General features: G+C 58.5%; 1 protein-coding gene across 1 annotated transcript; it reads right to left on the reverse strand.

Annotated features, from left to right (window-relative positions):
- Positions 1-793: 793 nt before the first annotated feature.
- PARVG (parvin gamma) lies at positions 794-23,338 on the reverse strand. Its single transcript, XM_090272279.1, has 12 exons — positions 23,253-23,338; positions 20,952-21,016; positions 17,457-17,559; positions 16,508-16,648; positions 14,910-15,025; positions 13,722-13,777; positions 11,548-11,570; positions 9,585-9,643; positions 9,347-9,415; positions 7,216-7,317; positions 1,494-1,566; positions 794-1,022 (listed from the first exon to the last, which is right to left on the reverse strand). Exons 1-12 carry the CDS (start codon positions 23,329-23,331, stop codon positions 913-915), a joined length of 996 nt encoding a protein of 331 aa, XP_090128405.1. The 5' UTR covers positions 23,332-23,338; the 3' UTR covers positions 794-912.
- Positions 23,339-24,872: the final 1,534 nt, after the last annotated feature.

Below are 24,872 nucleotides of genomic sequence, written 5' to 3' on the forward strand. Positions count from 1 at the left end.
CCACCTACCCTCAAGCACTGCCACTCCCCAGTCATTGGCCCTGTCCCAGGGCCCATCTCTCCTCCGTTCGCTCCTCCAGGGGGCCCCCTCCTTTTGTGAGTGACAAGCTCCTGGGGTGGGGGGGTGAGGGCACCTCAGGCTGGGCTGACCGCATCAGGAAGTCCTGGAGAGGGCACAGGCTTTTGGCTTGGAGAGGTTGGGGTGGGATAGGGGACAGAACATGGTCATCAAGAAGGTCACAAAGCCAGCGATGGCCGGAGGGCCCAGAGCGTCGGACACCTCCCTTGGGACAGACTGGGAGTCCATCTGAGCCACTGACCAACCACGGAGATTTCTTCTTTGTGACGTGGGCGAAGCTCATGATTTCAGCCACGAGGTGGGCCAGGGCCCCGGTTCCTCTGGCAAGTAACTGAGTGAACTTCCCTGTGTGGCTCAGGAGCATGGGTTTGGGGTCACGTGGGGTTCCTGCCAGTGGGTGGTGATCCAGGGACCGTCACCCCAGGCGGCAGCAGCTACGTGTGGGCAGGCCGGGGCCTCTGGCCATCAGCCCTGACACCTGAGTCCCTTCTGTCCTCAGAGGCAGACCCTCCCACCCAAGCGAGGCCACGTGGCTGGGCTCTGGCTGCCCCAGGGGCGCCAACCCGTTCCACACCCGGCACCGCGGGGTGGGAGGCTGCACGTGGGGTCAGCTCGTATTTATGCACAAGCAGCGGCCCGTCCAGGACCCCGCAGGCTCCCAGAACCCCCCCACCCCGAAATACATTTGTTAAAATAAACTGAGCGAGGCCAGAGGTTGGCTCAGAATGGACCCACGCCTAGCGGGTTTAACGATAGGCAGATGGAAACAGGAGGTGGGGGGCGGGGGGGCGGACTCCAGCTGGGCTCAGAGAAGCAGCTCTTGGGCGCCGTTGGCTAATTTGGGGGGCCACGGGGCATCCTGTCCGTGCTTTCTTTCAGCTTGTGCTTGCAAAACAGGCTGTAGAGGACCCGCAGTGTGCTCTTGGAGTCCTTGTTGACGATGTCTGTGGCCGGAGGAGAGCAGGGTGGCCAGTCAGGCCTGGGCAGGGGCAGGGGGTGACTGGGGGGTTTCCTGGGACACAGGGCTTCGGGGCTAACTCTGGAAACCCCCGGCAACCAATTTGGTCCTGCTCAGCCTGAGTCCCAGGAGCCACCCCACGGCCCTGCCTCCCTCCTCCCGCCCGGTCCTCCCTGGCACCCCTCGTGCAGTGCAGAAACTCACCGAAGTCTCGCCTCTCTGGACGGCCCATCCCTGGGGACCTGTCCCCTTCGCCTCTCCTTGGGACCCCGCCCTCCACCACAGGGTGGGTAGAAGCGACCCCGAGGAAGCCTCAATAAATGCTACTATGCGCCCACGCCAGGCAAGAGGAACTCTACCCACACACTGCTCTGCCCTGCACCCCACGCTGCGTATCCTTCCCCAGGCTAGCTGCCCAGGGGACAGGGCCACAGCCCCACATGGGCCACACACTCACCTTCAGGGCTGACTGGGTAGTTGAGCAGGCCTTCATCCTTCAGCAGCTCCAGGGCCAGGGTGACATTGTGTAGCTACAGGGATAAGACCCCATCAGATGTGGGCAAAATGAGGCAGCCCCCATGCAGGCCCTGACCCCCTGGGGCAGGTCCTAACCCCCCACCCCCCGCGCAGGCCCTGACCCCCCGGGGCAGGCCCACCCCTCATCCATGATGTCCACTGCACATCAATGAGGACACCTCTGGAGGGAATGCAGTCACCAAGGAGGGCGCCCAGCCTGTGGGTCAGGGAAGGCTTCCTGGTGGAGGTGACACTTGGAGGTAAGTCCATCCAGGAGGGGACTTAGGGGTAGGAGCATGGGTTCATCCTGACCTCTTCTGAGGTCACCCCTGACCCTGTGGTGACAAATCCCTCAGACCCAGCTCAGTTTCACAGGCAAAGCATAAATGAGGAAACTGAGGCTCCTAGTGGCCAAGGGGCTTATCTGAACTCACAACACAGAAAGTGCTAGAACCAGGTCTGCGTCACTCTGAGGCTTGCGCAAAGCAGGGGTGAAGCTGGAAGAGCCACCCCTGCCCAGGCCCGCTGGGGCCCTAGTTCCAGCTTGGTCACTGGGTGACCTCGAGCAAGCCCCTTGGTCCCCTGCAGAGTGGGGTCACCACCACCTCCCCCACATCTTGATATGGGACACTTGGGGAGCCCTGTCATCTCTGGGCTCAGAGCAGACCCTCTGTCCAAGGGGGGGGGTCACCTCACTTGCCACATCTAATCTCACCCTTGGACCTCAGATACAAGCAGACAGAGCCCACCCATCAATGTGGGGCAGCAGCCTGGTGCAGTGGAAGGAGAGAATGGAGGGGGTGGTGAGCAAGGTCTCAAGCTGGCTGATCCCCTGATTCACTGGGACCTCAAGCAGGTCTCAACCACCCAAGGTCCACTGTGCGGCTGGACATCCCAGCCGGGTGGCCAGCCATCCCGGCCCCACAGCTAGCTTCAAACATGGCAGTAGGTTCCCATGGCAACCCATGGGGCCTGGAGGCCCGGGTGGCAGCACAGGGGACGGAGCAAGGCCCATGCAGGAGTCCAGCCCTGCCCAGGCCCCTCTGGTCACCTGGCGGGTCTGGGCAGGAGGGATCTTGAGATCAGGTGGGATGTCCGTGCCCCGGCCCCCACCAGGCCACCATCACAGGTCAGAAGAGCTCACATCCTGGCTGGGCCTCAGGCCCCTCATCTGCACCATGGCAACCGCCCATATTCCAGCCTGCCGCTCCGAGGCTGCAGCAGGTCCAAGGGGGTGATGGACAGGACTTGAAGGCACGATGCACAATCTGAAGGCGGGACGACGAAGTCGCAGCAGGGGCCTGGCCTCAGCTAAGAGTGCTCTGCAAATTCCCAGGGTCTGGGCTCCTGCAAGCGCCAGGAGGTGGGATGGGTGGGAGTGCGCAAAGCCCCCTGGGAAGGAACTAACCCACAGGGAGATAAGGGTGTGGTCACAGTCCTGGTCCTCGGGCACTGGGCAGAGTCCGGGGAGTATCTCCCACCGGTCCCCAAGGCTCCTGCTGCACCCCGGGGCAGGGGGCTGGCATCCTCCCCGGCAGCTGGCTCACGGGGGGGGGCTGTGCATGGCCACGAGGCGGCCCCTCCCGGGGACCTGGGAGGCAGAGTGGGGGGTTCCTTCTCCACTGGGGACAGTTGATGTTGGAGCGTCAAGTGGATGGAGCAGCTGAGCTGGGGTTGGCCCAGGACGCAAGGGAGTGTGGCAGCGGCAGGGTCATTGGCCCAGCAGGGACATCAAGGAGGAGAAACACAACCTGCCACAGGCTCCCAAGTTGGGGAGGCCACACGTCTGGGGTGGCGGGCATCTCAGAGTGAGCCAGGCAGAGCTTCCCCACCCTGCGTCCCCGAGTCCTCCTCCCAGCCTGGAATATTCTGGAAAAAGGGTGCAGTCGTTGCCCTTGTCCCGAGTCTCACGACCACTATTCACGGGACGCTCAGAAAGTCAAGGTCGGAGTGAGAAGGAGCCGCCACGCTCTCCTGCCTCGCAGCCCTGCTCCTGGCGGCAGGATCGCGGTAGAGATGGAAAGGAGTGTCGGGGAGCAAACCCTCGGGGGGACGGTGGCGTAAGCGGAGTAACAGCGATCCTTCGCTGCGGGACTTCTCAGAGCCTTGGATGCGTCATGTGTGTTACGAACCTTCAAGACTACGTATGTTTTCCCAGGTCATCTGACCATCGGGTCCATTTGTCACAGAGCATCTCAGGAGATCCGTGTTTGGGAAACACTTGGTTCATTCACTTATTTCTAAAATACTGACGGAGTGCCGACTCCTTGCTGGCCTTGCAAGGGGGCACTGCAGACCTGCTCCCGCCCCGGAGCCCGTGCTTGGAGAATCGCTGCTCATGACTCTAGAGGGTCACACACGCTTCTGCTTGTCACATCCTTCCTCAACTACACGCAGTCTGAGCTGGGAAGAGCTGCCCCAGGCTCCAGACCTCTCTCACCACGCTCTGCGCAAAGTATCATTTTTCTTCCATGCACAGTTTGAGATGATGAAGGCAAAACTGCTGAGTTCCGCCGAGCTGAGGGGAGGTCACGACCAGGGACGGGTGTTCGATCCTCAGGGGACAAATAATTGCATGTGGGAGGAAGTGAAAGTTTCCTGGCTCCAGGGCTTTGATTTCTGCGGAACAGATGATCATCTGTCTCCTCCATCCCTAAGGTCTCTTCCTGCAGCGGATGGCCATCGGCAAGGAAGGGCTGATAATGACAAAGCCACCCAGCCAGGAGAACAATTCCTCGGGTGTCCCACCTTCAGAAGGGGCTGTCTCTCCCGTCCTCTTGGCTAACGGCCTCCTCAGCATTTCTATCATCCATTCCTGCAGCCGAGGCTTCCCACGATCCACCAAAAACCTTCATCCCTGGGGGCAGGGCTAAGGGGCTGCCTCTGCGCCCCCACGTTTACTGCGGCTCATGTTCAGAAGCTGGTTCTAAAATTGGTGGATTTGGCAAGCAGGCTGCACAGGGACACTTGTCCCTAGCTTGTAACTGGGGTGTGGAAGTGTACAAACTATTGAGCTTGGGTCTTGATGTCCTGTCAACGCCCGAGTCACAGAGACGGGACCCTGTGCCGACCTGGGTCTCAGCCTGCACGCGTCCAGCCGCTCCGTCCTCCACTCCACTCACTGCTTGCGTGTCGGATCCCAGCACCACGGTCCCAGCCCCAGCGCAGACCCTCCTGAGGCCCTGCCCCGGCCCAGCAGCTTGGGCCAGCCTCCGTGGCCCGCGGGACTCCCACAGACACCCCGGGAAGGAAGCGAACGGGGAGGCAGCTCTGGCTTTGGAGACAGAGGAGCCCGCTGCCGCTCTGACCGCTGCCTGGACTAGCCGTGCGCTCTCGACCAGCCACCAACCACTGTGCCTCCTGAACTCAGTGCCCGCCTGTGAAGACGGGGCGGAGCAGTTCCTGACTCAGTCCCCACTCGAGGAGGGCTTAGCAACTTATCCACAGGCCTGCGAGTGAGCCCCTCGTGGGCCCCGACTCTGCACCCACACACTCTGCGGGGGTCTCCTGTAGCCCCACCGAGGCTGCAGGGCCTGCCCTGGCCAACAGCGTGAGGTGGAACAACCGCCTGCCAGTTCAGGGTCCAGGCCCGTGTCCCACTGCATCCCCTGAGTCCTTGCCATGAGAAAACCACTCTGGGCTCGCCACTGGCCCCAGGAGGGGGCGAGGGGCATCGGGCACAGAGATGAAATGCCCCGACTGACCCCCACCAAGAGGGCCTGCACCCCAGCCAACCCCAGACAGGTGATGGAGCCCAGCTGAGCCCCGGTCAAACCTGGCAGGTCTGAGAGAGTGAATGCAGGGTGGGCTTAAGCCCCCGGGTGTTGAGGTGGTTTGTTACACAGCACTTCTGCGGCAATAGCTGCCTGGTGAGCGGTAAGCACCCGTGGGTGTTGCCCCTGGTCCTACACCACCCAGAACCACACGCAGGCGCCGCTCAGCCTGTTTGAACCAGCCACCAAGTGAAGAGCACCCCTGCTCCGGAGGTAGTGGAGACCACGCCCGCTAAAGACAGGGTTCCCGTTGTGTGAAGGGATGAACAGCAGGCCCCAGGACGTGTGGGGGATGGGCTGAGGAAGGGACCTGGATGAAGGGCCCCCCAGGCCAGCCACGACATCTGATCCAGACCCAGGGCAGAGGGTTCTCGCCCTCCCCGTGGACACACAGGGGCATCAAAGGGGACAGAAACCTTTCCTCCTCCCAGACATGGCCTCACGGGTGGCTCTGGGAATGCACCCAGCCCTGCTGGCTGTTCTTCCTATTCAGGAAAAGCTGCTGATGCAGAGAGAGAAAGGGACTGCCCTCCTGCTCTGGGTGATGCTCAGCGGGCCACAGGGACCCCATGTGACAGAGAGAAGCTGGCCCCCTGGGGTCCTGGGCAGACTGCCAGCCGCCTGGTGTTCCACCCAGGCCACACGTCCAGCGTCACCCCTGCAAGGCTGCTCATTAGCAAGGACCCTGGCCCTTGGTGCTTCCACCTGCGTGATTCTCCAAACTCCTTATTATCTGCGTGATCTGGGGCATTCAGAGCAAGGTTTGTGAGCCCATTTTTGAGACAGGAAGCCTGAGGTGCAGGCACTCAGCTGGCAGTGAAGCAGGGGCCAGAACCCAGGTCCCTCTTTCCTCTGCACGTCTGCGCTGCCCCTGTGGGTCTCAGCTTCCTGCTTGGGGAGGGAAGAGAACTCTCTCACCGGCAGGTATTTCATGTGGAAAGGGCATTTCTGGCAGGAAACTAACTGCCTGTGCACAAGGCCAGGGGCCGGGGGCGGCAGGAGCCCCACGAGGCCCTGAGTCTGTCAGACTGTGCTCAGAAGCTCACCCTGCCACCTGCAACCACTCACCGTTCTCTCCAGGTCGGGCCACAGGCCCCTGCCTGGGCCGATGCGGCCACCTCCCAGCCTGCCCGCCGGCCTCCAGGGCCCACAGGGGAACTCCCGACCCCCACGAGACCAGCCCCCCGTCGCCCTGGCCAACCCCCACATCAGCAGCAAGCCACAGGCAACTGCCCCAAAACACTGGTGCTTCCGTCCACCGCCGAGCCTCTGCTGACAGGGTCCCTCCCTGGTTAACGCTCCGGACCAAACCCTAACCAATGTCACAGTCACCTCTTACACAATGTCTTTCCCGATTTCTTCAGATTCCACTGGCCACTCTTCCCTCAGAGCCCTCGCTGAGCCCCCCGCCACGAGGCAACACACTTCATGTGGCCCTGGAAGCCCGTGCGTCATTAAGCGCTCAGCAGGTGTAGACGGAGCGACCGCAGACGCAGGACCGGTGCTGGGCTGTCTTCATGGCTCACAGCACAGGGTCTGACACCGAGCAGGAGCTCAGGAAACGGGGCATCTGGCGCATGGTGGACGGGGGGGTGGACAGGTGGGTGGCTGGCTGGCTGGCTGGCTGGGTGGGCAAATGAGTGAACAGACGGATGGATGGGCGGCTGGCGAAGGGGTGGAGGAATTGGGTGGATGGGTCAATGGGCAAGTCAATGGATAGGCGTGAGGGTGACCGGGAGGATACGTGGCTGGGTGAGCAGACACGCGGGCAGACAACCTTCTCCCCCACCCTTCTCTGAACCTGGAGGTGAATAAATAAAGCCTGGTCACGCCGATTCCCTAGATCAGTCCGCTTAAAAGCAGACCATCAGAGAACACAGGGACACTTACCATTTCCGCAGGAGAGTTGGGAGTGAGGTAGAATTCCTTCAAGTGCAGGAAGAAGCCTTCCAGTTGTCCAATCAGCAAGAGTAAGATGACGCCATCTGCCAACTGCAAAGGGGGGCACTGGAGGCACATGGCCTGGGGATCCCGTTCCGCCCCTCACAGGCCGCGTGGCCCTAGGAAGGGCACACGACCTCGCTGCGCCTCAGCTTCCTCTTTGGGAAATGGGAACGGCATCGCTCTAAGCCTGGCTGTAAACATGGGCCGCAGCGAGTGTAAAGCAGCTCCTGGCTGCCTGGCTCCTAGGAGGTGCCCGTTTCCTGTGACCCTGCCTTTTATCATTTTGTAGACCACATACTGGTCCATGAGCTACAGAAGCACAGGAGGAAACGGAGTTAAGTGTAAAATTATTCCATCGGGAAAAGGCAGAGAACAGCATGCGGCTCATTGTGCCGGCTGCCGCATTAATATTTCTGTCTGTTCCGTCTGTGAGCTCAGAGATAAAGCTGCCTGCCAGAGCCGGCCTATCGTATGCTAATACAATCCAATTCAATCCCTTCAAAGATGCAAAACACAAGACTGGATACTGGAGGAAAACCACCGTGCGAGGACCTTTATGGAAATTTCTCCTATTAGGTCCTCTCTGGTGTTATTTGTTCGGCCTGGGATCTTTTCTGCTGCGATGTCCTGGGAATACCACCAAAATACCAGAAGCTCCAAATTCCCCTTTTACGCAACCATCTCTAGACACCGTCCTTGTCTGTGCCGTTATCCTCCAAGCACCATTATTTTACCAAGGGAGAGATAAAGATGAAACAGGTAGGATGTAAACCTAAGGAATCATCCTGTTTATACGCACATAAAATGTAATTAAACATAAATTCATTATGCATTGCGCATCCACACTGTGCCAAGTAATATATAAACACCGGATAGGCATTATCTCTTTCATTACTCGCGCTTCTCTGAGGGGGCATCTTTGTAACCATTTTAAAGGAAGAGGAGCCTAAGGTTCAGAGGCGCCAAGGGCACACGGCCAGTGTGGAGGTGTCCTCGGGGCCCGGGGCGACGTGTGCCCATCTGGTTTCAAAGTCTGGTGACTCCGCCCTGCCAGGTCACCACATCGTGTGCCACACAGACTCTCAAGTGGCCACCATGTGAGGTGGTGATGAGCACAAACTCTGGCTCCATCAGGTTGGGGTTCGAATCCCAGGGCCACAAATCACTGTGTGACCCTGGATAAGTTAATTAACCTCTCTGTGCCCTAATGTGCTGATCTGCAAAATGGGAAAGTATCCGTTCCCAACTCAGGGGCCTGTTGGGAGGCCTCCAGGAGACAATGGAAGTAAAGTGCTTTGCTTGGGGTCTGGCGCTCGGTGAGGGTTTCACTGGTTTTAGCTGCCAGGCACAGGAGTATATCAACCTCCATCCTCGCTGGCTGATGTCAGGGTGCGTTTGAGAAGTCCGCAGCTCTGGCTAAGACTGCCATAAGCCATTCGGTCCATCTGGGGCCGGACTTGACCTCTCCACCCCAGCCACGCTGCGTGAACACAGCCCAGGGGGCCCGACACCTCCACCTCCACCTCCACATCCAGCCCCATGCTGGCAGTCTGCCTTTCTGCTCCCCTCACATCCCTGTGTTGGGGGAACACACAGGCACACAGCGTCCATCCTCAGGGACGGCCACAGCCCACTGTGCAATGCTGGCCACGTGCAGGAGGCTCTGTCCCGCCCGGGACGATTCACTCACTGCACATCAGCCACAGGGAGCCCACAGCCGCGGGGCTGTCGGCACTGCCCACGCCGGGCATGCATGTGGCACAGACCCCATCAACACCATGGGGGACACAGTGGCACAGGGAATGCCCACGTGCTTCGAGTCCGGTATCTGGTAGTCTGAGGTTAATCTTGGAAACAGGGCCGAAAGTGCTTATTTTACAATGAAAAGTAATGAACCCTTCTGTAAAGTGGGTCCCCGTCTCACGGGACCCCCACGGTGTTCCTAGTTGGGGATGCTGCCTGCCAGCAACACCCCCTGTTGGCGAGGAGGACCCCAAGGCTCTGGGAGGGGACACGCCCCCAGGCCACACAAGGCAGGCCCTCGTCTGCGCCTGCAGACCCACAGCCCAGTGCCTACCTGGGAGTCCAGATCCTGCACGGACAGGCCCAGGCGCTCCGTCTTCTCGTTGACGAAGGTCACAATGGCCTACCCAAGAAAGCAGGGACCCCACTGAGCGGGGCAGAAAGCCCACCCCGACCCCGCACAGCACACAGCAGGTGTGGCCCTGCTTCTTCCCCTCGTGCCCCAGGCAGGAGGCAGGTGCAGTGGGCCGTGGGCGTGGCCAGAGAGCTCCCCGAGCTCCGATCTCTCCCACCTCTTTCACCGCGTTCACTTTCTCCGGATCCAGCTTGAATAATTCATCAAAGACGTCTTCTGCAGACAGACCCAATAAACACCTCATTAACAATGCTATTATCTTTGAGCCAAACAGGGACTTTTTTTCCACAAAAGTTTCTCCCAGCAACCGGCCCAGAGGGAACTGTAGTTTTAGCTCAAAGCTCTTGAAATTAAAAACAGGCGTGGGCCCAAGCGCTGCTTCCCTGGCTGGGTGGCTGAGGGGCCGTCGCCGCCCTCTCTGTGCCTTGGTTTCCTCACCTGTAAAGTATGGCTGAGAGTACCTACCAGGCAGGTTGCTGCAAGGACCCAGTCCCGCCTGGTGGCTGGGCACACAGCCAGACCTCAGTGAACGGCCCTCCTTTCTGCAGTGGATGCCCGGCACGGGGTGCGCTCGGCTGCCGCCCCTTCCTCTGCGGACTTGCCTCGCCTCTCCCTGGGTCCCCGCTCTGCCCCCACACCCACAGGAGCCAGGGCCAGCCCCAGACTGACACTCGGCCCACAAGTCCCTTCACAGGCGTTTTTGGAGGCAGAACGAGGGCATGGAGCTTGCCCAGATGTCTGACCCCGCAGTGGGCACACAGCTGGCCCCCACAGCAGCTGCGTCATGCTGGGGTCCCGGAGCGGAACAGCACCTTGGCAGCTCGGGCTCCGGTCCAGCCTCAGACACCCCGAGTCCTCAGGCTAAGGCCCTCTCCTCGACCTACACTGTTACTATCTGCAGCTACACCTCCCCTGGGGACATGGGTCCTCGGGCGCTGAATATAGATACAAACTGGGCAGGAGAACTGACCTTGGATTCTGCCTCTCAGCAGCTGTGTGACCCATCTTCACGCTGTCCCCCTAATAAACACTGCTCCGTGGGCAACCCCACATGTCCTCATGCCGCCCCTCTGTACACACACACATGTGGCCTTGCACCTGCCCTCTCCTTCCTTCCCCCAGTCAGCCTCCCTCTGGCCCTGTTCCTAGAAGCCCCTAGTAGGTCATTACTTCCATCTCTGCAGGTGAGGTGCCCCTCATAGAACCCCTGCCCATACAGGTCTGTGTCCTCAGTGGGGAGGATTCGGGGGGTGGGGAGAATCATGTTAGGACGGATGGATGGATGGATCGGTGGATAAATGTATGGATGGTGGATGGATGGATTGGTACATAGATGGTCGGGTACGTGGATGGATGAAGAGATGAAGAGCTGGCCTGGCCAGCTGACTGAGGAAGGGAGGGAGGGAGGGAGGAAGGGCTGGATCCGTCTGCTGATTGGTGAAGAGCTCTGTCACACAAGCAGCAGCCACATTATTGGACAATCATAGGAAGCACTCACTATGCTAAGCACACTTACAGATTATCCTTTAACTCTCATTATCAGCCTAAGATGGGAGCACCATCATCAATCCCACTTTACAGATGAGGAAACTGAAGCACAGGTGGGTCAAGAGACTTGCCCAAGTTCACGCAGCTAATGAATGGGAGAATTAGCGTTTGGGCCCAGGCCTTCTGGTGTCAGAGCCCACACACGTAACAGCTGCATCGTCACTGCCAGCGGGAGTCATAGGTGTTTTTACCCCCATGAGCGGCGTCATGAGAAGGAGCAGCCAGGCTGCGCAAAGACAGACCGACAAGGCACATATGGGCCAGAAGAAGGCCTGAGATCCAAATGCAGGCCACGGAGGAAATGGGAGAGGACATCCAGAAAGTAACCCTACATGGTTCTAACACAGGGGTCCCCAAACCCTGGGCCACAGACCGGCACAGGGCCGCCCAGCAGAAGGCAAACAGCCGGGCAGAGCCGGCAAAGCTTCCCTGGCATTCACCTGCATGACCGCCTAAGCTCCGCCTCCTGTGCCCCCTCCCCCGCCCTGTCCCTGGTCCCAGGTAAGTTGGGGACTGCTGTTTTAACATGGATCTGATAGAAACAGATTTTCTTAGGTTATAAAAGCACTCACGTGAAGGTTGGTCCTTGTCTGTGCTAAGGGAAAATTACAGGGGAGAAAAAAGCAAACAAATAGTTAAAAAATCTTGCGACTTCTAATTTTTTAGTATGACAAGATGGCCCTGGCAAGGTTGACAAAGGAACTGGCTCTTCATGCCTGGCAGCCTTGGGAGGAGACAGCCCGGAAGCACACAGCAGGAGGCTTAGAGCCTTCCCCGGGCCCGTGAAGGTCCCGATTTTGCTGTTTGCAGGGGTTGGGGGGATGTCGCCATTTTAGTTTAAAGGGAGTGTATTATATGTACATTAAAATCCACAAATCCTAAAAACACGCACATTTGTAGTGTGTGTGTTTTTACACACCGGTGTGACCCTCACCGTCAACAAGGTATGGAACCTTCCTAGCACCCCCTGGTGTGCCCTCCTGTCCTCCCAGACCCCCCAAACATGACTCCTGTTTTGAGGGCTCATTGTCCATTAGCTCTGTCGGTTCAGAAGTCTGTGTAAATGAACCCACACAGTACGTGCTCTGTGGGTCTGGCTTCTTTCACTCCGCTTTTATTGTTTTTGAATGGTTTTTCTTTTGACTTTATTAAATTTTCCATCCTGCCCCCGCCCCCGCTCCCCAGAAGCAAGGTTCTGGGCCCAAAGCAGGCCCAGCTCTCTGGCGAGCCAGGTGGCCCCCTGCAGGGAGCTGGCCGTGTGGGGGAGGGCAGCCTGGAGCAGGGACACAGAGCTCAGCAGAGCAGCAGACTGAGGAGCGAAGGACACCCCATGGGGTCCAGGACACAAGCCCAGAGCCAGAGGCAGGCCCTCCCAGGCGTGTCTGAGCTCACAGGGGCAGAGAAGGGCGATTTTAGGGTCACGGAGGGGGAAGGAACATGGTGTTGTGGATACCAACCACCCCTCCCCACTCAAGCTCCCCAAACTCATTCTCAGACCCTGAAGCTTCAGCCCCACTGGAGCCAGTTCAGAGCGGTCCCCAGGAGGTCACTTGGACTCAGTGACTGAGGGGCAGGGACAAGGCTTCCCCCAGGGGTGTCCTGGGAAAGTTAAAGGGGTCACGTGTGCACAGAACCGCTGGCGTGAGGGGCCAGGCAGGCCTGCCTCCTCCAGCCCCCTGCCACGGTCAGCTCACGCGCCTGGGGCATGGCTGCCCCTTACCTACCATGGTTTGAAGCCCATCTCCCACTCTCCAGTGGAAATCCAGGTGCCCTAGACCAGGATGACCTCAGGATTGGGGGATACCAGTGTGCGGGAAAGGTCACCTCACATACATCATCTATAACCCACAGAACAGCCCCAACTGGTAGGAATGGGTCCCCATTTTTCAGAGGAGCTAGAGGCTCAGAGAGGGGAGGTGACTTGCCCAAGGTCACAGCTCACACGTGGCCGAGCCAGGGTTTGAGCCCAGGTGAGCAGACTGCCAAGCCTGCAAGCCGAAGAGAACTCAACTCTCCCAGCTGGGCTTTGTGAGGTTAAATGGGCCAAGGAAGCTCAGTCAGCCAGGTGCTCTGCGCGCAGTAGGCCTTCAGCAAACATTAAGACAGGAAAGGAGAATCCATGACTTTCCTGCACGGAGACCCCTCTCAGACCAACCCAGGAAGACGTGGCCAGGCCTGGCCGGAGAGCCTTGACCTCTAGGTGGGCAGAGCTCCTCTGGGCACCCTGCTCGCCCAGAGAGACGACAGGTGCCGCCCCGCCCTGCACACAGTAGGCGCTCCGGAAGTGTTGGAGGTATGAGTGAGCATCTGGTGCCCTGGCCTCCCAGCACAAGGCTGGAGGGGCTCCATCCTCTCACTGCCGGGTTATGCTCAGCCCTCAGCAGCAGCATCTCCCTCCAGGGACAACGGAAGGCTCCCCGGGGGACTCGGGAGATAGCATGGCCCCAGGGTCCTCCAGGCCCCGTGGCTGCGCTGTGACCTCATGACTGAGGCGCAGGGCCCCTTCTGACCCCAACTCTGCCTGTTTTGTTGGGTGGTGGAGAGGGTGAAATGAGCAGGGGGAGGCGGGCCTGCCTGTGAGCGCCAGCAGGGAGGAAGGGCCCCTGGTGCCCCCACAGGGCGGAGAGGGCAGGCAGAGCGTGAGAGTCCCTCCCTCGAGGTCAGGCAGGTCTGCCCGCAGCCTGCCCGGCCTGCCACCGATTCTGGCAAAACCCCAGTGCCACCCGGGCCCTGCCCCTCCCCTCACCTGCACTCAGTGAGCTGCTCCACTGACTTCTCCGACTTCAGGCCGCCCTTGGTGCTCTAAGAAAGAAAAGAGGGAAGGAACTGTAGTCCCAGGAAACTCAGGGACCCCACCTGCTGCTCAGTCAGCAGGGGCGGGCAAAGCAGCCCCGAGGAAGCCGGGTGGCTCTGCCGCGTTCCTCCTCGGGCCCCTGGGCAGTCTCATCACTGTGGGCCGGTGAGCGGTCCTTCTTCGTGAGCCTTGAGCCCCACGAGGACTAGGACCAAGTCTGCCTCATTCCCCAGGTATCCCCAGAGTCTCACCCAGTGCCTGGTTCACAGGGGTCAATAAACATGTGATCTGAATAATGAATCAATGATAAGTGGGCAAATGAATGAACAGATGGATGGATGGACGAGTGGATGGAAGGACGGATGGATGGGTGGGTGAGTGAGTGGATGGATGGATGAGTAAATGAATGAGTGAAGAAATAGAGTCCCCTCTGATTTATAGAAGTATAAACAAAGCCATGAAACTGCTCAGTGGATATTTTTAATTAATGGTTTTGAGAAAAGTAAGAATAATTCACCTGAGTTAGGCTGGACTTGGTTTATTCTGCTGGGTCAAGTTAAAGGTAAGCACTAGGATGGGATGCCCTGCTACTCACTGGGCACCCAGAGGCTGGGGTATAATGAGAAGCAGGCGGGCCCCCACCTGTGGCACTGAGTCCGAAAGAGAAGTTGTGGCCTAGAGACTCCTTGGCCATTGACCACAGCACAAGCCATGCACACACTAGGCAGAGTACCCCCTGGCATGGAGAAACCCTGGGACTATCGTCACAGCCATCAGCTAGTGACTGAGAGGCAATACTGAGGACACTGGCTAGGACTCCATGGTGTGAAGGCTCCCACATGGCCGTGGACAGATGGCCTCTTATGGCCCATGAGATGTGGCTGCCATCAGCCAGGACCTTCATAAGGACGCCATCCACCGACGTAAGTGGGACTGGTCAGCCCCATTGGGTCCCCGCCAGCTCCAGCGGGATCTTGGCATCTCACAGCCACAGCTCCAGCCCAGCACCCCCTGTTGTCCTGGCAGGATCTCATATTTCTTGTGGTTTGCTAGAACATACGTGGCTCTGTCCCGACCCCACTCAGCATTCCCCCCAACCTAGGGCATGGAAATGTGGACCCAGGAAGCTCACTCCATTACCTCTATGGTGAGCACCTCCACCTGGACATTGCTTGGGAGGGGCAGGCCGGGCTGGAAGCGCTTGGCCAGAGCCACAAGGAGATGCAAGGTGGCCAGCAGGTCCTTGTTGAAGATGGCTGGGAGAGGAGAGGGACACGAAGTCAGAGCTGAGGGGGCTACCAATACCGGGGACCGCATGGAGGTCTCCTCGTCATCGCAACAGCCCTCTGTAGACCACGGAGACCTGTGCCCAGACAGCTGCAGATCTCTGTTCAGACCTAAAAATAGTCACACTTGGCCCCAGCCATCCACCTCTGCGAGTCCAGACAGCCCAGGGCACAGCCCCCTGCATGGCTGGATCAGACACGGAGTTTAGAGCACCATTTACAACGGAAACAACCGCATGTCCTGTCCCACAGTAGGACCCTGGTCGGACAAATTGTTAGGTTTAAGCTGAATGTGACTTAACTCAGGGTCAACATTACAGGCACCAGCTACTGAACGTGAGACTTGAAACGCAGTGGTGAGGGCAGCGGCGTGCACCCCACACAGAGTGGGTCTGAAAACTGTTACATCGTCGCCACCCAGCCTTGGAGAAGCTACTTGTCTCCTTCCAGCCTCAGTTCTCTCGTCTGGAAAATGGGGAGAATGTAGAGATAGGAATGGCAGGAAATTCACAGCAAACTGTCATGGGGCGGGAAGTCTGGGTGCTTTGCACGGCCTCATTTCTTACAACCAGGCACTGCAAATATAGTTGAAATGAATGTATGAAATGGGCCTCAGAGTGGCCCTCTGACAGGGTAGATAAGCCATCTGGTACTTGGAACGCTATAAATAGTGGCTGTACCATGGACAGCGCTGTTTATTCTCTTGTGCTGGGTGTCATTGCCCTGACGCCTTCTGGGAACAAAAGTGCCTGGGCTGTGTGCTCCTCAGTTGGGAGCATGGCTTCGCACCAGCCCGAGGCTCTGCCTCCTTCCAAGCTCCCAGGTTGTGCCCACACCAGAAGCATCTGACCCGGTGCCTCCTGGATAAAAGAGAAGCTTGTCCCCACTCAAAAGGACCCAGGCCCTCGGGCCCCGCCCCACATTGGGCCCGGCCCTGCACTCTGGCCACGCCCTGAGCATGGCCCCGCCCTGTACTCTGGCCCCACCCCATGCCTGGCTCCACCCTGCACTTCAGCCCCGCCTTGCACTCTGGCCACGCCCTGTGCCTGGCTCCGCCCTGCACTCCGACTCCGCCCTCCACCCGGCCACGCCCTGCGCCCAGCCCCACCCCACACTCTGACTCAGTCCTCCACCCAGCCCCACCCTGCACTCTGGCTCCGCCCTGCACCTGGCTCCGCCCTGCACCCTGCCCCACCCTGCATTCTGGCCACACCCCGCACTCTGGCTCCGCCCTCCACCGGCCGCACCCTGTACTCTGGCTCCGCCCTGCACCTGGCTCCGCCCTGCACCCCGCCCCGCCCTGCACTCTGGCCCCGCCCCACACCTGGCCCCACCCTGCACTCTGGCCCCGCCCTGCATTCTGGCCACACCCCGCACTCTGGCTCCGCCCTCCACCGGCCCCGCCCTGCACCCTGCCCCACCCTGCACTCCGGCCCTCTGAGGCCCAGGTACCATCCACGCTCCACTTGCTGGGCTGCTCATCCACCTGCAGACTGCGGTTGGCGGCCTCCAGGACCACCTCCAGCTTGCGCCTCTGACTCAGGGCAGTCAAGGCGATCTCCTCCACATCCAGCTTGATCCCTGCCAGCTTCTCTGATTTTGGGAGAGGGGAGGGCGAGGGAGGGCAGGAGGAGGGAAGAAAGGGGGAGAGGGGAGACAGAGTTAAGGCCCCTGCGAAGGACCCGCAGCCAGTGCGCTTCCTCCAGGAGGCCAAGCCGGGCTCTGACCCCTCCTAACGTGGGGTACAGCAGCTGCCGGACCTGAGCAAGCCCCGCCCCCGGCCTTGACCACTCCTGTGCCCTGCCCCGACAGCTCTCCGCACTTCCTTTTTGCAGGGCAGTGCGGCCACTGGTTAAAGCTTTCAAGCCTCAGTTTGCTGTTCTGTGAAGTGGGGATTAACCACACCTGCTCCATGGTGTTAGGAAGCCTTAGCCGAGGCTGTGGGATCGTCCCAGGGCCCTTTGTGAAGGTGCTGAGCAGGCCCTTGGCTCGCTGAGGCCCAGAATCACACCTGCCAGGTCCTCCAGCACCTCCCAGCTTTGTGCAGAAGACAGGCTGTGGGCCACATGGCCTCACACCAGCAAAGGAAGAGGTGGGCGGGGACCTGCAGAGCCCGGAGGCAGTGCTGAGGGGGCTTCCCAGACCCGGGGGACTGAGTCGTCCCACAGCCCGCTTTCCCCCCGGCAGCCACGTGGGGCGGCAGCCCTGGGCAGGACTCGGGCTTGTTTGTTATCCTACAAACAGCAAGCACTACATAAATGCTTGCGAGGTAGGGTAGAGGTGGGAGACTCCAAGATTTAGCAGGAGAAAAACAAGAACTGTGGCCCCAGAGTTGAGCCACAGAGGTGAATGAGAGACACACCTGTAGGGGGCAGGTGGCTGGGGGGGGGCAGTCACTTACGGAAAAGGTGGTGCAGAATGAGCCCGTCGAACATGTCCTCCTCCAGGCTGCGAACCACAATGTGCTCAGGCAGGAGCTCGGCGTTGATCCATTCCATCAGCACCTGCAGGCCCCCAGAGGACGCTGACCTGGGGCCACTTCTCACCTGGCCCCTCACCTTGCTCAGCGCTGTCCTCATCCTGGAATGCCCTCTTCTCACCTGCCAACTCCCACCCATCCTTCTTGGCCAGGTGAAATGTCACCTCTAAATGCTAAGAAGGGACTTCCGGCTAAGATAGAGACCTAGACAGACACACCGCGTCTCCCTCCACAACTAAGGAGGGATACAACTACCTCAAAACTAGAGACAACCAAAGTTCCAGAAAATTGAGCTGCATGGAAGTTCAGCAAACAAAGATATAGAGAAGAAACACTCATCCAGACAGGTGGTTGGGGTGGAGCTGAGATGGAGAGGACACGGTGTGGTGGCAGCAGCGGCAGGTCAGCGGAAAGCACAGTTACATGTTTTGAAAAGTAAGGAGGGACACCCGGGGAGCACTCCCAGCACGAGACCAGACCACGCAGCTCCCGGTCCCAGCGCTGGGGAAAATCAAGCCTCATTGCTTCTGACTGTGCAGACCAGTGGGGGTTGGGGTGGAGGCAGAAACTGGCAGTCTCTCATCAGAGTCCGCTTGTTTAAAGGGCCCCATGGTCCTAGAACATCCACAGGCCCTCCCACTCTGGGAGCGACGGCCAGGGCAACAGCTAGAGGGGCGCCAGTCTCATACAGAAGTGGGAGAAGTGCCTGGAAAAGGGGTGAGTGCTGAGCAAGTGACATTGTTCCCTCTTAGACACCCCCCCCCACAGTGCCACAACGTGATGAAACAGGTCACCCTGTACTAACGAATCCCTAAGGCTCTGCCCCTTACAACATAACAGGAGCGGCAGCTCTACCTAAGACACAGAGGCAGACACACACAGGAGCCTGTCAGAATGAGGAGACAGAGAAGTATAGCCCAAAAGGAAGAACGGATCAAGGTTCTAGTGGGAGAACTAATCGACGAGGAGATAGCCAACTTAACAAACAAGGAGATAGCCAACCTAACAGATGTAGAGTTCAAAACACTGGTGAAAAAGATGCTCACAGACTTGACAGATATGTTTAAGTACAGCAAATGAGTAAGGGAAGAGGTAAAGGCTATGCTAAATGAACAAAAGGAAAATCCACACAAAACCAATGGTGAAGGGAAGGAAACCAGAGTTCAAATCAATGATTTGGAACATAAGGAAGAAAGTAACAGTCAACCAGAACAGAATGAGGAAACAAAAATTGAAAAAAATAAGAGGCTCAGGAACCTCTGGGACAACTTTAAATGTGCCAACATCTGAATCATAGGGGTGCCAGAAAGAGAAGAAGAGCAAGAAATTGAAAGTTTATATGAAAAAATAATGAAGAAAAACTTCCCAAATTAGGTGAAGAAAATAGACATACAAGTCCAAGAAGCACAGAGAGTCCCAAAGAAGCTAGATCCAAGGAGGACCACACCAAGACACATCATCATTAAAATGCCAAAGGTTCAAGATAAAGAGAGAATCTTAAAAGCAGCAAGAGAAAAGCAGAGAGTTACCTACAAAGGGGTGCCTATAAGACTCTCAGCTGATTTCTCAAAAGAAACTTTACAGGCAAGAAGGGACTGGCAAGAAGTATTCAGTGTGATGAAAAGCAAGGACCTACAACCAGGATTACTCTATTCAGCAAAGCTATCATCCAGAATGGAAGGGCAGATGAAGTGCTTCCCAGACAAGGTAAAGCTAAAGGAGTTCACCATCACCAAGCCATTATCATATGAAATGTTAAGAAAAAGAGGAATATCAGAACTATGAACATTAAAATGACAACAGACTCAGAACTATCAAGAACTGAATCTAAGAAATAAAAACAAAATCCCACTAAGCAAACCAGAACAGGAACAGAATCATAAGTATGGGGATCATTAAGAGGGCTATCAGCTGGGAGGGGGGAGGGGGAGAAATGGGGAAATGGTGCAGGGACTAAGAAGCATAATCAGTTGGTACAAAACAGACAGGGGGAAGTTAAGAATAATATAGGAAAGGGTGAAGCCAATGAATGTATATGCACAACCCATGGACATGAACTAAGGGGGGAGGGGTGGGATTGCTGGAGGGAAGGTGGGTACTGGGCAGAGGGGAGCAAAGGGAAGAAAAAGATTGGGACTACTGTAAAAACATAATCAAATATACTTTTAAAATATTCACCTCCTCTAGGAAGCTCTCCCTGATCTCTCAGACTGAGTTAGGGGCCTGCTCTTGGGTCCCAAAGACCCTCTGCTTCTCTCCACCACAGACCTGGGCACTAGGAGGCTGTCGTGTGTCCTGTGTAAGGTGTTGGTGATAAACAGGGGCTGCTGGTGTACCATCCCAGGCCCTAGACCTGACCATTATGGGACACACCTGCTGCGGCTCCCAGCTGCAGCTCCACCTGAGGGCCGCCCCACCCTGCCTGCGCTCCAGAGAATTAATGCCTTATCCCTTTAAGGGAACAGCCCGAGCTCGCCAGGGCTTGGTGAGTAAGCACCAGGCTCCTGCGCCCCTGGGTAGGGACTGTCTGCAGTGCTGCCCGCACTGGCCTCCGGCAGACCTGAGCTGCAGCTGCCACCTGCTCCGTCACTCATCCTGCTGGGGGAGGGGGGGCTTTTCTCCCCATCTCACTTCCCTTCCTTGTCACCCGTGATTGTCACCCCACAGCTCAACTGCTTGTACCCACAGCCTTATCTCAGGATCAGCTTTTTGAGGAACCCAAGCAGAGATGGCATGTTGGCACCCTGCCAGGTTTCCCAGAAGGGACCGTGCTGGGTCTACCCTGTGTCCCAGTGCCCAACAGTGGGGCAGGTGGGTGGGGGGAGTAAGAGAACTGGAGGATGGGATGGGAAATGCGCCACGAATCCTCTGGGGGTGGACGGTGGCGCAGCTCAGGAAGCCTCCCTGGAGGAGGAAAGAGAAAGGCCACATGGAGACTAGAGGAGCAGGGCAGAGGAAGGTGGAGGCCCTGAGCCTGTGTCCAGCTGGTCCTGTAACCAAGGACAGAACTGTGAGCTGGGTGACAGCCATTCCTGCCCATTCTGCCAGCTGTCATGGCCTTGGGGAGCCGAGCGAGTGAAGGAGCCCAAGCTTGGGCCGATGACCTGGGTCAAACCCCAGCTCTGTTGCTGGCCAGCCATGTGTACCCCACAGGCCAGGTCACCTTTCTGAGCATTATTGTCCTCTCCCTGGGATGCAGGTGGCAGCAGATCCCTCTCAATCCCAAGAGGCTTGCTGGGATCATGTATGTAAAGGTATACAGTTAGTGCTCAATAAATGTTCCTTCCTGCAGCCATTCAGCAGGTGTCTGGGGGGGCCTGTGGTGTCACCCCCTGCTAGCCTGAGGTCGGGGAGGCAGAGTGACCTGCTATCCCCACCTCAAGATGATGAAAAGCAGGATTGAAGAGGTTGCCTTACCTTTTGCAATTCTTCAAATTTGGGGTCCTCCCGGGAAGTGGGGGGCAGAAATTTCTTCTTTTCCCCTGGAAGCAGAGACGAGAGTGGCACATGTCTGCAGGCCCTTCAGGGCTCTGTCCACTCTCTCGCTGCAGGTCACCCCAGGCATGTCACCTTGACCACAAGGGATTTGGTCCTGCTGCTTCACACACACATGCACACATGAACACAGATGTACTCACAAGTCACTCACCCACGTACACAGGTGCACCTATAGACACACACAGTCGCAAACACGGTGACACATACATGCACACACACGAACTGTACTCACATAGTCACCCACATACACAGATGCATAGACACCTACTGACACATACAGTCATCAACACAGCAGCACACACATGCACATACAGAGACACACGCACACATATACACAGACACACAGACATATGCGCGCTCATGCATATAGCCACACAGACTCAGTCACACTTGCACACATGGATACATGACATATCTGCACACATGCAAACACTCAGTTACAGACACACATATGTACACACACTACACACAGGTACATACACACCCTGAGCATCAAACATCCAAGTGACGTGGGGTTTTGCACATGCCTGGTCCTCCCACCGCCCTCCCTCGGCCCATACTCTTCCCCCTGTATCCCAGGTGCCCTTCCCAAAATGTCCCTCATGAACACCAGCTCGTTCTCAGACACTGCAATATTTATACTTTGGGAACATACTTTAAACCTAGTTCTTGTCTCTCTGAAAGTCACATTTAACTGGGCACCCTCCTTCATCTGCCAGCTCTGCCCACTTACATAAGGAGAAGCCCCAGCTCAGACGAGCTGCAGGGCTGAGGCGGACCTCTCCACGTCTGCCTGCTCCCTGGCGTGGGCAGGACCCTGAGCCCATGCCCCGGCTCGCTCTCGGAGCCCCAGGACCCCACTCAGCAGCTTCCCCACGTTTTAGGTGCACAGGTGCATAAAATGTCAGGGGCCCAAGACATCATCTGGTCCCAGTGGACATGGGGGAAACTGAGTCACCGCGTGGGGATGGCTTTGCCCAACTTAACAGCGTGCATCGCCTCTGTCTTCATGTGACCCAGCTGGAGGCTCTTCCTAGATGTTCTGAAAAGCTTTGAGGGCTACCCAGGCTATGTCTTCTGACCGGAGGGGGGTTGTCTGTTGTACCAGGCACCTGAGGACTTCGGGGGGGCAGTGAGGGAGCAGATGAAGGAATGCCCCTTCTTAGATTTCTGGCTCCCCTATCACCCCCTGTTCCTCCTCTGCTTTAATGATGTCTAAATTAACTGTAAAGCAAAAGTAAATATTTTTCTAACAACAGCAGTCTTCTTGCTGCTTCACAGTCTTAAAGCAGGAAGCAGAGAGCCCCAGACAGTGAAGGGGGCCAGCCTGCAGCTCTGGCCCACGGCCGGGGCCCCCAGCGCCTCTCACCACTCCAGTGCTCTCCGTCCGCACGCCTGCGTGAAAAGGCTGTGTTCCTGGGTCTGGATCAAGCTGCATTCTGCTCTTTCACTGAAATCACTTCACGTGGTTTCTCCGCCATCATACGTGTTCTGAGGCCCCCTGAATTCAAGTGAGTTCACCTAACACCCCTGCCTAGGGGGACTGTGGGGTGCGCCCGGTTATTTTCTGTTGCGGGGTGAGGACAGCTCTGGGCTTCTGCCATTTTCCTCCTTCCTTCCAACCGTCTCCTTGGAGAGAGACTTCGGGGGCGGTGGCCACAAACTCCCCACGCTCAGAGAACAGAGACTTGCTGAGCGGGGACCCACACTCCCTAAATTGCTCCTATCCTGCACCGCCCACTTATTAGAGACCCACAGTGTGAAGGGCGCAGGGCAGGAGATCCCCACCCTGCCAGACCTCAGATCTGTGCAGATACCCACCTGGACCACCCGTGACTCTCTGTGCCTTAGTTTCCCCATTTATACCACGGAGGCACTAGTGCTCCCCCTCAAAGTGATAACAGAGGTGCTGCCTACAAGAGGTGCTCCGTTAGTACAGCGCGTGGCAGGCACACACGGCCATCAGCGTCCTCCTCCTCTACGTCCCCACTCACCTGGAACTGTGCAGTTTTGGGGGGGATGGGGGTAACTGTGGAGGGTTCCAGCAGCGGGGAGGGGGTGTCAAGTATAAAACAGAAGGGGGAGGCAGGGGCTGGGCAGAACTGGTGTTCAGTTACAGCGTGGAGAGAACGCACGTTCCCAGGCACGGCCTGTGGTGTTCGGCGAGGCAGACCCTCCCCCTCCGCCCGCCCAGCCCCCCGCCCCGCCTGGGCACGGCACCTTGTGGCAGTTCCTGCTCCACCGGCGGGCTCACCCCCTTAGGGAGCTGCAGCAGGAGGTAGAGGGGGTCAGCATCCATTCTGCTTGCCTGCCCTGGGGGGTGCAGGGGACACAGGGTGTCACTGGCCATGTAGCCCCAACTCGCTCTGGGTCATTTCTCCCGGATGAGAAGGCAAGGGGGCAGGGTGGGAGCTGCCTCTGGCGGACAAGTCCCCGCGTGGCCTGGGCGAAGGGTCAGGGTCCCTGAAGGCAGCATGCAGCCAGGACTCCGGGTGGAGGAAGGCCCACAGCGAGGGCAGGGCAGGGGCGCAGCGACCAGCCCGCCTGCTCCTGCAGCACAGGAAGCTGCCACATCCATCACCCCCCAGTGTACCCCCAGTCAGGACAAAGAGGGTGGCCAGTCCTCAGAGCCCGCCCAATCCAGGAAACCCTGAGTTCAAGGGGCAGATCTGGGGGCCTCTGGGGGCTGGCGGGGTGGACGTGCTCACAGATGCCGTCTGCAGACTCTGAGCTCCAGCGTGGGGGGTGCAGGGCCCCAGCCCGTCCTGTCTGGGCCCCTGAGCCCAAGACTGCTGGGCACGGAGCAGCACCTCCAGCCCTGAGTGAGGGACCGAAGCTGGGGCGCCACTGTCACCCGGACAGTCCCCCTTTCCATGCAGGCTTGGCGCTCAGAGGGCAGCCTGCCCCCAATTCTGAACAAAGCTCTCTGCAGCGGGGCTCTTTCTCAGGTGGTTGGGGGTCTCACACTCATGCTGGCATCCACGGTGTGTACACTACCCAATTGGGGGGGACCCCACCTCGTGCCTGGCCTGGGATGGTGGATTCAGACCCAGCGGGGCCTCCTTCCTGTTCCCCTGCCGACTTCCTTCCTCCCCCGCACGGCGGACCTGACGGCCATGGCCTCCGTCTTTCCCTCTCCAGCCCCAGGTCCCGCCCACCTCCCCAATCCTAACAGACGTCTGGGGCCTGGGCGTCCGGCGGCTGAGGGGGTGGCCTGCTCCAGCCCCAACAGCAGGGCCAGAGCTGCATTGAGATGCAGGCCTTCATGGGGCTGAAGCCACCCCGTCACACTAGCAGCCAGCTGGGGACACCTGGGGACCATCCTGCTCAGAAGTGGGGCCGGGGGAGAACATCGCTGGGCTGGCCCTGTCCCCTGCTTCCCCAAGCCTGCTCTGGGACACCAGGATCCGAGTCAAGGACTGCGGTCAGAGAAGAGGAAAGAGCTGGGCCCCGGGCAGAACGAAGCCTCCGCTCCGGGCCCGGCTCCTCCGCGCTGGCTCTGTGACTTCAGGCAAAGCCCCTCCCCTCTCTGGTCCTGTCTCTTCTTGACAAGGAGGGGCCGGACTGCATGCTGCGGCCTAAGGCAGCTGAGTCGGCGCAGAGCTGGGAGCTGCCTCAAGCCGTCAGCAGCCGGGCAGTCCCTCCTCTGCCCCAGAACTCAGTTTCCCCCTTTGAAGACTCGGGGTGGCTGAGGCCCCGGGGGGATGACATGGCGGATGGGAATGGACTCACCTGGGTGCACAGAGGCAGAGCCGAGCCCTTCTGCCTGGCTGGGCCTCGGGGAGGAAGGAGTGGCCGCCTCTCAGCACAGTTGGGGGATCGGGGCTCAGGGGTTCCCTT

This window comes from Furipterus horrens, unplaced genomic scaffold, assembly GCF_987537825.1.
Source record: "Furipterus horrens unplaced genomic scaffold, mFurHor1.1.pri manual_scaffold_4, whole genome shotgun sequence".
Taxonomy (NCBI): Eukaryota; Metazoa; Chordata; class Mammalia; order Chiroptera; family Furipteridae; genus Furipterus; species Furipterus horrens.

Coding starts and splice junctions, on each gene's coding strand:
- PARVG (XM_090272279.1), bottom strand. CDS start 23,331: ATGGATGCTGACCCCCTCTACCTCCTGCTGCAGCTCCCTAAGGGGGTG. Junction 13,778..14,909: donor TGGAGGTGCTCACCATAGAG/GTAATGGAGTGA, acceptor TTTCTTTCTTAG/AGCACCAAGGGCGGCCTGAA. Junction 9,644..11,547: donor AGACAAGGACCAACCTTCAC/GTGAGTGCTTTT, acceptor GTCTGTCTGCAG/AAGACGTCTTTGATGAATTA.